Below are 12,779 nucleotides of genomic sequence, written 5' to 3'. Positions count from 1 at the left end.
AACAACACTAAAAAAAACACCAACAACGTTAAAAACAGCAACAACAGTAAAAAAACAACAAGTAAAAAAAACAACAAAAACAGCAACAACATTAAAATAACCAACAAGGTTAAAAACACCTACAACGCTAAAAAACAGGAACAATGTTGAAAACAGCAACAACATTAAAAACAGCAACGTCAAAAACAGAAACAACGCTAAAAACAGAAACAATGCTAAAAAAACAGCAACAACGTTAAAAACAGCAACAACACTAAAAACACCAACAATGTTAAAAAACAGCAACAATGTTAAAAACAGCAACAACGTTAAAAACAGAAACAACGCTAAAAAACAGCAACAATGTTAAAAACAGCAACAACATTAAAAACAGCAACACTAAAAACAGCAACAACGCTAAAAAAACAGCAAGAACACTAGAAAATCAGCAACAACGCTCAAAAACACCAACGTTAAAAAAACAGCAACAACACTAAAAACAGCAACAATGTTAAAGAACAGCAACAACACTCGAAAACACCAACAACGTTAAAAACAGCAACAACATTAAAAACATCAACAAGGTTAAAAACACCTACAACGCTAAAAAACAGGAACAATGTTAAAAACAGCAACAACATTAAAAACACCAACAACGTTAAAAACAGCAACATCGCTAAAAACAGCAACAATATTAAAAAACAGCAACGTTAAAAAACAGCAACAATGTTAAAAAAACACCAACAACACTAAAAACAGCAACGATGTTAAAAGAACAGCAACAACGCTTAAAACAGCAACAACATTAAAAAACAACAATGTTAATAAACAGCAACAATGTTAAAAACAGCAACAATGTTTAAAACAGCAACAACGCTTAAAATCACCAAAACGTTAAAAAACAACAACAATATTAATAAACAGCAACAATGTTAAAAACAGCAACAACATTAAAAACAGCAACAACACTAAAACCAGCAACAACGCTAAAAAAACAGCAAGAACACTAGAAAATCAGCAACAACGCTCAAAAACACCAACATTAAAAAAACAGCAACAACACTCGAAAACACCAACAACGTTAAAAACAGCAACAACAGTAAAAACAGCAACAACATTAAAAACATCAACAAGGTTAAAAACACCTACAACGCTAAAAAACAGGAACAATGTTAAAAACAGCAACAACATTAAAAACACCAACAACGTTAAAAACAGCAACAACGCTAAAAACAGCAACAATATTAAAAAACAGCAACAACGTTAAAAAACAGCAACAATGTTAAAAAAACACCAACACTAAAAACAGCAACGATGTTAAAAGAACAGCAACAACGCTTAAAACAGCAACAACATTAAAAAACAACAATGTTAATAAACAGCAACAATGTTAAAAACAGCAACAACGTTTAAAACAGCAACAACGCTTAAAATCACCAAAACGTTAAAAAAAACAACAATGTTAATAAACAGCAACAATGTTAAAAACAGCAACAACGTTTAAAACAGCAACAACGTTAAAATCACCAACAACGCTAAAAAACAGCAACAATGTTAATAAACAACAACAACCCTTAAAACAGCAACAATGTTAAAAACAGCAACAACGTTTAAAACAGCAACAATGTTAAAATCACCAACAACACTAAAAAACAGCAATAATGTTAATAAACACCAACAACCCTTAAAATAGCAACAACGTTAAAAACAGCAACAACGCTAAAAAAGACACCAACAACGTTAAAAAAACAGCAACAACATTAAAAACAGCAATGATGTTAAAAAAACAGCAATGATGTTAAAAAAACAGCAACAACGCTTAAAACAACAATAACACTAAAAAAACAGCAACAACGCTCAAAAACACCAACGTTAAAAAAACAGCAACAACGCTAAAAACAGCAACAATGTTAAAAAACAGCAACAATGCTAAAAAACAGCAACAACGTTAAAAACAGCAACAATGCTAAAAAACAGCAACAACGTTAAAAACAGCAACAACGCTAAAAACAGCAACAACAGTAAAAACAGCAACAACGTTAAAAACACCAACAAGGTTAAAAACACCTACAACGCTAAAAAACACCAACAACATTAAAAACACCAACGTTAAAAACACCAACAACGTTAAAAAACAGCAACAACGCTAAAAAACAGCAACAACCCTTAAAACAGCAACAACCCTTAAAACAGTAACTTTAAAAATAGCAACAACGTTATAAAAAAACAACAGCGCTAAAAAACACCAACAACCTTAAAAAAACACCAACAACACTAAAAACAGCAACAATGTTAAAAAAACAGCAACAACGCTTAAAACAGCAATAACACTAAAAAAAACAGCAACAGCGCTCAAAAACACCAACAACGTTAAAAAACACCAACAACGTTAAAAAACACCAACAACGCTAAAACACAGAAACAACCCTTAAAACAGCAACAATGTTAAAAACAGCAACTTTAAAAATAGCAACAACGTTAAAAAAAAACAACAATGTTAAAAACAGTAACTTTAAAAATAGCAACGTTAAAAAAAACCAACAACGCTAAAAAACACCAACAACGTTAAAAAAACACCAACAACACTAAAAACAGCAACAATGTTAAAAAAACAGCAACAATGTTAAAAAAACAGCAACAACGCTCAAAAACACCAACGTTAAAAAAACAGCAACAACACTAAAAACAGCAACAATGTTAAAAAACAGCAACAACACTAGAAAACACCAAGAACGTTAAAAACAGCAACAGTAAAAACAGCAACAACATTAAAAACACCAACAAGGTTAAAAACACCTACAACGCTAAAAAACAGCAACAATATTATAAAACAGCAACAACGTTAAAAAACAGCAACAATGTTAAAAACAGCCACAATGTTTAAAACAGCAACAACGTTAAAATCACCAACAATGCTAAAAAACAGCAACAATGTTAATAAACAGCAACAACGTTAAAAAACAACAATGTTAATAAACAGCAACAATGTTAAAAACAGCAACAACGTTAAAATCACCAACAATGTTAAAAAACATCATCAATGTTAATAAACAGCAACAACCTTTAAAACAGCAACAATATTAAAAAACAGCAACAACGCTTAAAACAGCAACAACGTTAAAAAACAACAATGTTAATAAACAGCAACAATGTTAAAAACAGCAACATTTAAAACAGCAACAATGTTAAAAAAACAGCAACAACGCTTAAAACAGCAATAACACTAAAAAAAACAGCAACAACGTTAAAATCACCAACAATGCTAAAAAACAGCAACAATGTTAATAAACAGCAACAACGTTAAAAAAACAACAATGTTAATAAACAGCAACAATGTTAAAAACAGCAACAACGTTAAAACACCAACAATGTTAAAAAAACATCATCAATGTTAATAAACAGCAACAACCTTTAAAACAGCAACAATATTAAAAAACAGCAACAACGCTTAAAACAGCAACAACGTTAAAAAACAACAATGTTAATAAACAGCAACAATGTTAAAAACAGCAACATTTAAAACAGCAACAATGTTAAAAAAACAGCAACAACGCTTAAAACAGCAATAACACTAAAAAAAACAGCAACAGCGCTCAAAAACACCAACAACGTTAAAAAACACCAACAACGCTAAAAAACAGCAACAACCCTTAAAACAGCAACAATGTTAAAAACAGCAACTTTAAAAATAGCAACAACGTTAAAAAAAACCAACAATGTTAAAAACAGCAACTTTAAAATAGCAACAACGTTAAAAAAACACCAACAACACTAAAAACAGCAACAATGTTAAAAAAACAGCAACAACGCTCAAAACACCAACGTTAAAAAAACAGCAACAACACTAAAAACAGCAACGATGTTAAAAAACAGCAACAACACTAGAAAACACCAAGAACGTTAAAAACAGCAACAACAGTAAAAACAGCAACAACATTAAAAACAACAACAAGGTTAAAAACACCTACAACGCTAAAAAACAGCAACAATATTAAAAAACAGCAACAACATTAAAAACAGCAATAATGTTAAAAACAGCAACGTCAAAAACAGAAACAACGCTAAAAACAGAAACAATGCTAAAAAAACAGCAACAACGTTAAAAACAGCAACAACACTAAAAACACCAACAATGTTAAAGAACAGCAAAAATGTTAAAAACAGCAACAACGTTAAAAACAGAAACAACATTAAACACAGCAACAACACTAAAACCAGCAACAACGCTAAAAAACAGCAACAACACTAGAAAAACAGCAACAACGCTCAAAAACACCAACGTTAAAAAAACAGCAACAATATTAAAAAACAGCAACAACGCTTAAAACAGCAACAACGTTAAAAAAAACAATGTTAAAAAACATCAATGTTAATAAACAGCAACAACCTTTACAACAGCAACAATATTAAAAAACAGCAACAACGCTTAAAACAGCAACAACGTTAAAAAACAACAATGTTAATACACAGCAACAATGTTAAAAACAGCAACATTTAAAACAGCAACAACGTTAAAATCACCAACAACGCTAAAAAACAGCAACAATGTTAATAAACAGCAACAACCCTTAAAACAGCAACAATGTTAAAAACAGCAACAATATTAAAAAACAGCAACAACGTTAAAAAACAACAATGTTAATAAACAGCAAAAATGTTAAAAACAGCAACAATGTTTAAAACAGCAACAACGTTAAAATCACCAACAATGTTAAAAAACATCAACAATGTTAATAAACAGCAACAACCCTTAAAACAGCAACAATATTAAAAAACAGCAACAACGTTAAAAAACAACAACAATGTTAATAAACAGCAACAATGTTAAAAACAGCAACAACGCTAAAAAACAGCAACAATGTTAATAAACAGCAACAACCTTTACAACAGCAATATTAAAAAACAGCAACAACGCTTAAAACAGCAACAACGTTAAAAAACAACAATGTTAATACACAGCAACAATGTTAAAAACAGCAACATTTAAAACAGCAACAACGTTAAAATCACCAACAACGCTAAAAAACAGCAACAATGTTAATAAACAGCAACAACCCTCAAAACAGCAACAATGTTAAAAACAGCAACAATATTAAAAAACAGCAACAACGTTAAAAAACAACAATGTTAATAAACAGCAAAAATGTTAAAAACAGCAACAACGTTTAAAACAGCAACAACATTAAAATCACCAACAATGTTAAAAAACATCAACAATGTTAATAAACAGCAACAATCCTTAAAACAGCAACAATATTAAAAAACAGCAACAACATTAAAAACAACAACAATGTTAATAAACAGCAACAATGTTAAAAACAGCAACAACGTTAAAATCACCAACGTTAAAAAAACAGCAACAATATTAAAAAACAGCAACAACGCTTAAAACAGCAACAACGTTAAAAAAAAACAATGTTAAAAAACATCATCAATGTTAATAAACAGCAACAACCTTTACAACAGCAACAATATTAAAAAACAGCAACAACGCTTAAAACAGCAACAACGTTAAAAAACAACAATGTTAATACACAGCAACAATGTTAAAAACAGCAACATTTAAAACAGCAACAACGTTAAAATCACCAACAACGCTAAAAAACAGCAACAATGTTAATAAACAGCAACAACCCTTAAAACAGCAACAATGTTAAAAACAGCAACAATATTAAAAAACAGCAACAACGTTAAAAAACAACAATGTTAATAAACAGCAAAAATGTTAAAAACAGCAACAACGTTTAAAACAGCAACAACGTTAAAATCACCAACAATGTTAAAAAACATCAACAATGTTAATAAACAGCAACAACCCTTAAAACAGCAACAATATTAAAAAACAGCAACAACGTTAAAAAACAACAACAATGTTAATAAACAGCAACAATGTTAAAAACAGCAACAACGTTTAAAACAGCAACAACGTTAAAATCACCAACAACGCTAAAAAACAGCAACAATGTTAATAAACAGCAACAACCCTTAAAACAGCAACAATGTTAAAAACAGCAACAATATTAAAAAACAGCAACAACGCTTAAAACAGCAACAACGTTAAAAAACAACAATGTTAATAAACAGCAAAAATGTTAAAAACAGCAACAACCCTTAAAACAGCAACAATATTAAAAAACAGCAACAACGCTTAAAACAGCAACAACGTTAAAAAACAACAATGTTAAAAAACATCATCAATGTTAATAAACAGCAACAACCTTTACAACAGCAATATTAAAAAACAGCAACAACGCTTAAAACAGCAACAACGTTAAAAAACAACAATGTTAATACACAGCAACAATGTTAAAAACAGCAACATTTAAAACAGCAACAACGTTAAAATCACCAACAACGCTAAAAAACAGCAACAATGTTAATAAACAGCAACAACCCTCAAAACAGCAACAATGTTAAAAACAGCAACAATATTAAAAAACAGCAACAACGTTAAAAAACAACAATGTTAATAAACAGCAAAAATGTTAAAAACAGCAACAACGTTTAAAACAGCAACAACGTTAAAATCACCAACAATGTTAAAAAACATCAACAATGTTAATAAACAGCAACAATCCTTAAAATAGCAACAATATTAAAAAACAGCAACAACATTAAAAACAACAACAATGTTAATAAACAGCAACAATGTTAAAAACAGCAACAACGTTAAAATCACCAACAACGCTAAAAAACAGCAACAATGTTAATAAACAGCAACAACCCTTAAAACAGCAACAATGTTAAAAACAGCAACAATATTAAAAAACAGCAACAACGCTTAAAACAGCAACAACGTTAAAAAACAACAATGTTAATAAACAGCAAAAATGTTAAAAACAGCAACAACCCTTAAAACAGCAACAATGTTAAAAACAGCAACAACGCTCAAAAACACCAACGTTAAAAAACAGCAACAACACTTAAAACAGCAACAATGTTAAAAAACAGCAACAACACTAAAAAACAGCAACAACGTTAAAAACAGCAACAACGTTAAAAACAGCAACAACGCTAAAAAACAGCAACGTTAAAAAAACTGCTAACTCTTATCTTATTGTCTGTGTGTGTGTGTGTGTGTCCAGGTGAGTTCATTAAAGCTCTGTATGAGTCAGATGAGAACTGTGAGGTCGACCCGTCTCGCTGTGCGACCTCTGACCTTGCAGAGCATCAGGCCAACCTGAGGATGTGCTGTGAACTTGCCTTCTGTAAGATCCTCGACTCCTACAGGTACCCACAGTACCCACAGTACACAGCCAGAGTACACACAGTACACAGTGTATTTATACATATAGTACACATATACCCCTTCCTCACTCAGGGTCTTCCCCCGGGAGCTGAAGGAGGTGTTTGCGTCATGGCGACAGGAGTGCGGTAACCGGGGGCGGCCAGACATTAGCGAGCGCCTCATTAGCGCCTCGTTGTTCCTGCGCTTCCTGTGTCCGGCTGTGATGTCACCATCACTGTTTGACCTGATGCAGGAATACCCTGACGAACGCTCAGCAAGAACTTTAACCCTCATCGCCAAGGTCATCCAGACCCTCGCCAACTTCAGCAAGTAAGTTTTCACGTTTATTGTGAAAAAACTGGAGGGCTTTTATTTCGAAAGATCTGCTAGGCTTTTACTGTCACCTGTGTCCTGTGGTTCAGGTTCGGCACTAAAGAGGAGTACATGCTGTTTATGAACGACTTTGTGGAGCGGCAATGGAGCAGCATGCAGCGTTTCCTGCAGGAGATCTCAAACCCTGACGGACTGAACCACACCGCTGGCTTCGACGGATACATCGACCTCGGCCGGGAGCTCTCCACCCTGCACACCCTGCTGACCGAGCTTGACCAGGTAACACACCTGATCACGTGTAGCCTGTAAGTTCCCAGAATCCAGCCAGGCTAGCATTTTCCCCCTGCCCCCAATCTTTATGCTAAGCTAAGCTAACTGCTGCTGGCTGTAGCTTTATATTTAAAGTGTGGACAAACTCTTTACAGAACTCTACCTGTCTCTCTCTCCTACCTCTCTGTCTGTCTCCAGTCATGTCTGTCGAAGCTCGGTCCTCTTCCTCGGATCCTCAGAGACGTGTCGGCAGCTCTGGCTAACCCGGGGGGTGTGGCTAATCCCGGGGGGGTTTCCGTGTCTTCCCCAGAGCCTCAGCGTGTGGTGTCTCCGCCTCCTATGTCCCCGCCCCCTCTGTCCCCACCCCTCTCTCCTCCTCTGGCGGCTTGTAATCCCTCCATCGGCCTGCAGGGAGGCGTCGGACTGGATGGAGGGTTAGCATCCTGTTAGCATTAGCATCCAGTTATCAACAGAAAAAAGGCAGAGCAGCACTGACCAATAACAACTACTCTGTGGTTGCCAGGGCTTTACTCTGTGGTTTCTAGGGCTTTACTCTGTGGTTGCTAGGGCTTTACCCTGTGGTTGCTAAGGCTTTACTCTGTCTGTGGTTGCTAGGGCTTTACTCTGTGGTTGCTAGGGCTTTACCCTGTGGTTGCTAAGGCTTTACTCTGTCTGTGGTTGCTAGGGCTTTACTCTGTGGTTGCTAGGGCTTTAGTCTGTCTGTGGTTTCTAGGGCTTTACTCTGGTTGCTAGGGCTTTACTCTGTGGTTGCTAGGGCTTTACTCTGTGGTTTCTAGGGCTTTACTCTGTGGTTGCTAGGGCTTTACTCTGTCTGTGGTTGCTAAGGCTTTAATCTGTGGTTGCTAGGGCTTTACTCTATGGTTGCCAGGGCTTTACTCTGTCTGTGGTTGCTAGGGCTTTACTCTGTCTGTGGTTGCTAGGGCTTTACTCTGTCTGTGGTTGCTAGGGCTTTACTCTGTCTGTGGTTGCTAGGGCTTTACTCTGTCTGTGGGTGCTAGGGCTTTACTCTGTTCACTAGATGATTCTTTATAGGTGATTACTGGGAGTTGCTCTGGTTTATTTGAGTTGTTGCTATGGTGTTGCAATGCAGTTGCTATAGTGTTAATTAGGTGGTTTCTATCTTCCTGTGAAACAACACGTTGAGCTTACTGGGGAACTTTTAGTTTATCATTATTAAACTGTAATTGATTTTCAACCAGTTAATTTGATAAACACATTATTTATATGAGTCTCTAATCAATCAATATAAAGTTATTGATCTCTGCTGTGTGTGTGTGTGTGTGTGTGTGTGTGTGATGTAGTTTGGTAGATTTCACCAGACTTCCCTCTCCGACTCCAGAGAACAAAGATTTGTTCTTTGTCACCAAAGGATCCAGTCTACAGCCCGCATCAGGTGACCTTTAACCTTTATCCAACTCCTGACCTCAGTCTGTCACCTTTGACCTCTCGGTCTGACCTTTCTGTTGTGCTGATGTCACTTCCTGCAGGTCTGCAGGGCTCTCCGGCTCCGAGCTCGTCGTACTCGGAGCCCAATGAGAACGAGGTGGGGTTTGAAATGACCAACGGTGGCCGGAGGGAGGGGCCAGAGCTGACCAATGAGAGCCGCAGTCTGTCCCTGGTCGACCTGCAGGACTCCTCCCCTAGCGACGGCCTTGACGACAGCCAATGGCAGCGCAGGACCGGGCTCCTTCCCCTCTCCTTCCAGAACCCCGTGTATCACATGACCACCACGTCTCCACGGCAGCAGACGGACGCCACTCCCTCGGACGGCTCAGTGGGGTCACAGGGAAATGCTGATGACAGGAACGCCACGGCAACCAAACCCGCATTTCTTACCCAGATGTCTGTGGGGCTGGGAGGGGGCGAGAGAGGGGAGAGAGGGGAGAGGATGTCGGCCATGTCGAGTAGCAGCAGCGGCGAGGAATACTCAAGACGGGCGCTGTCTCTGACTGAGACTCTCACAGGTAACAAACAGGAAGTAGCAACAGTAACAGAGGCTCAATCGGCTGTGACCTTTGACCTCAGTGTTTCTTGTCTGTCACAGACTCACCTGATGATGTCACTGTTGTTGCCTCAGGTAGCTCCGCCCCTAATCGTCAGAACTCCTCGGGTCCTCAGAGACGCATCGATCAGCCCCCCCCACCCTCCTCAGCGGCACCAGGACCTCCTCGAGGTCGAACGCCTCCCAGCATGCTTAGTGGCGGCGGAGGCTCCGCCTACCCTCCTCGCCCTGCCTCTGGCAGCATGATGTCATCAAGTCCCGATTGGCCGAGCAGCGGTCAGTCACGGCTCAGACAGACGTCGTCATCGTCTAAAGGAGACAGCCCCGAGAAACAGCGGTCGGCTGCCAAGGTAACTGGGTTCTTACCATGGTTACATCCTCTCTGGTTGTCGTGGTAACACAAGACTGTAACTGTGTGTGTGTGTGTTCAGGCGCCCTCTCCCTGTGCTTTGGACCGGACGGCGGCCTGGCTGCTCAACATGAATTCTGCTTCCTCCTACGGCGAGACGGAGGACGATCGCCACGACGATGCCCTCATAGAAAAGGTATGAGACCTGTACTGGTTCCACTGGGTCTGTACTGGTTTCACTAGGTCTGTACTGGTTCCACTGGGTCTGTACTGGTTCTGTTCTGGTTCAATTCTGGTTCCACTGGGTCTGTACTGGATCCACTTGGGTCTGTACTGGTTCTGTTCTGGTTCTGTACTGGTTCCACTGGGTCTGTACTGGATCCACTGGGTCCACGGGATCTGTACTGGTTCCACTGGGTCTGTACTGGTTCTGTACTGGATCCACTGGGCCTGTACTGGTTCCACTGGGTCCACTGGGTCTGTTCTGGTTCTGTTCTGGTTCTGTTCTGGGTCTGTTCTGGTTCTGTTCTGGGTCTGTTCTGGGTCTGTTCTGGTTCTGTACTGGGTCTGTGTTCTTCTGCAGTACCAGCAGGAGATTGCGTTGCTGCAGGAGAAGTTGCGAGTTGCGGCGCTGCGACAGGACGAGTGTGAAGCCCGACTGCTGATCCAGGACCAGCAGAACCAGCGCATGCTGCAGGAGTACCAGGTGAGGACTATCTGATCCACCTGATGATGTTTGTGACCTCTGACCTGTATAGATCTGTGGTTCATTGATCAGCAGCCTGATCACCGATCCAATATTGTTCATACAGTTTCACATTAATGTGTTTCAGGCCCGGCTGGAGGACACAGAGAGCAGACTGAGGAGACTGCAGGACGATAAAGACCTCCAGATGAACAGCATCATCAGCAGGTCCAATACCTGTCTGTAGACCTGTCTGTCTGCCTGTCTGTCTGTGTTCAGTATAAAGTTAACCCTGTGACCTCTGACCTGTGCAGGTTGATGGCAGTGGAGGAGGAGCTGAAGAAGGATCACTCTGACATGCAGGCGGTGGTCGACTCCAAACAGAAGATCATAGAGGCACAGGTACCCGTCTGTCTACCTGTCTGCCTACAGGTCAGGGGTCACTGCCAGCCCAGTAATAATAATAATAATAATAAAGGTTTCAGATATTTATATAAACTGTTATGTTAATGATATAATATAATAATATTTAGTAGAACGTAAACGTAGTCATTAGGTCTTTTATTGTGAAAGACACGTCTGCTTATGAAAGGTTTTTATTGAAACTAACTTACTTCCTGTCTCTCTCTCTCTCTCTCTCTCTCTCTCTCTCTCTCTCTAACTGTCTGTCTGTCTGTCTGTCTGTCTGTCTCTCAGGAGAAGAGGATTGCGAGTCTCGACGCCGCTAACAGTCGTCTGATGGCGGCGCTGACTCAGCTGAAGGAGCGGTACGCTGTGACATCACAGAGGAACGGGCTGTCTCCTAGCAACACGTCGTCTCTGCAGATCACTGAGAACGGAGAGTTCCGGAACTCCGGCAACTGCTGAGCTCTGATTGGCTCTAACGGAAGGGGAGGGGCTTATCTGCATGATGTGTGAGAGGCAACAGGAGGTGGGGCTACCGTGTTAGCCACGCCCCCTAGAGTAACCCAATCAATACTGTTACCACAGACCTGTCAATCAACTGTCACCTCCTACAGAGATGGATCTGACCTCCGAGCTCCTGTTGCTAGGTTACCCCTCAGTTCCTGTTTTTGTTTTGCATGTTTCCTTTTTCAACATTTTACCAAGCCTGACATCATATCCTTTTTTTTTTCTTTTGGTACTCCCTGTTGAGAGCCAGACCCCACCAACAACCAGGCTGCACGTCTTTATCCTATTGGACCAACTCTGGTTGTATATGGCTCTGGTCTGATTGAACCAACTACAGTCACATATGACTCTGGTCTTAATGGACAAACCCTGTCTATATATGGCTCTGGTCTTATTGGCCAAACTCTACAGCTTTGTTGTAACTCTGACTGTATGTGGTTCTGGTGTGACCAGCGCAACTTTGGCTGTATATGGTTCTGGTGTTTAGCAGTTTCTATTTAGATGAAAAACTTTATTGAGAGACGACACATGGACAGTTTGTCCGATGGAATATATTCATAACTCTTTATGTCTTAAAGGGACAGTCCAACTCTTTAGTCTCAGTCCAGTACACAGAGAGGGTTAGCCTAGCTTAGCACAAAGACTGGAAGCAGGGGGAAACTGTTAGCATAGCTCCATCAGAGCAATCTTGGTGTGATTGTGTTGAGCGTTTGGCCGCTCCGGGCTTCCGTAGTGGTGGATGTGACATTAGTTTGTGTCGTTTCAGAGAATTCTACTGATTTTAATGTAAACCTCAGATTTTATTGTAAAACTTTAAATTGTGATGATCAGTTTGTGCGCGTGCACACACACACACACACACACACACACACACACACACACACACACACACACACACACTCTCTGTGTCTGTATTTAAACTCTTTCTGTTTTTATTTATCAACATCAGTATTTATAAACAAATGCTCCAATAAACTATTCCACTATCATACTGTTGCCA

At 39.1% G+C, this 12,779-nt stretch overlaps 1 protein-coding gene across 5 annotated transcripts in view; it reads left to right on the top strand.

Annotated features, from left to right (window-relative positions):
• Nucleotides 1–12,768, top strand: part of LOC127360297 (disabled homolog 2-interacting protein-like) — a 40,131-nt gene extending 27,363 nt beyond the window's left edge. For 4 of the 5 annotated variants that reach the window (XM_051394675.1, XM_051394676.1, XM_051394678.1 and 1 more), the window contains 12 exons: nucleotides 7,065–7,209; nucleotides 7,301–7,537; nucleotides 7,630–7,819; nucleotides 8,009–8,244; nucleotides 9,133–9,224; nucleotides 9,319–9,795; nucleotides 9,876–10,183; nucleotides 10,265–10,378; nucleotides 10,766–10,888; nucleotides 11,016–11,095; nucleotides 11,182–11,269; nucleotides 11,564–12,768. In XM_051394675.1, the coding sequence (XP_051250635.1) occupies nucleotides 7,065–7,209; nucleotides 7,301–7,537; nucleotides 7,630–7,819; nucleotides 8,009–8,244; nucleotides 9,133–9,224; nucleotides 9,319–9,795; nucleotides 9,876–10,183; nucleotides 10,265–10,378; nucleotides 10,766–10,888; nucleotides 11,016–11,095; nucleotides 11,182–11,269; nucleotides 11,564–11,734 (2,261 nt within the window). In that variant the 3' untranslated portion in view covers nucleotides 11,735–12,768. The remainder of the gene's footprint in view (nucleotides 1–7,064; nucleotides 7,210–7,300; nucleotides 7,538–7,629; nucleotides 7,820–8,008; nucleotides 8,245–9,132; nucleotides 9,225–9,318; nucleotides 9,796–9,875; nucleotides 10,184–10,264; nucleotides 10,379–10,765; nucleotides 10,889–11,015; nucleotides 11,096–11,181; nucleotides 11,270–11,563) is intronic. The other variant, XM_051394677.1, reaches the window with a different exon arrangement.
• The last annotated feature ends 11 nt before the right edge of the window (nucleotides 12,769–12,779 follow it).

The sequence above is a fragment of the Dicentrarchus labrax genome, unplaced genomic scaffold (genome assembly GCF_905237075.1).
Source record: "Dicentrarchus labrax unplaced genomic scaffold, dlabrax2021, whole genome shotgun sequence".
NCBI classification, from domain to species: Eukaryota; Metazoa; Chordata; class Actinopteri; family Moronidae; genus Dicentrarchus; species Dicentrarchus labrax.
This window is presented reverse-complemented; position numbering and strand designations above follow the sequence as displayed.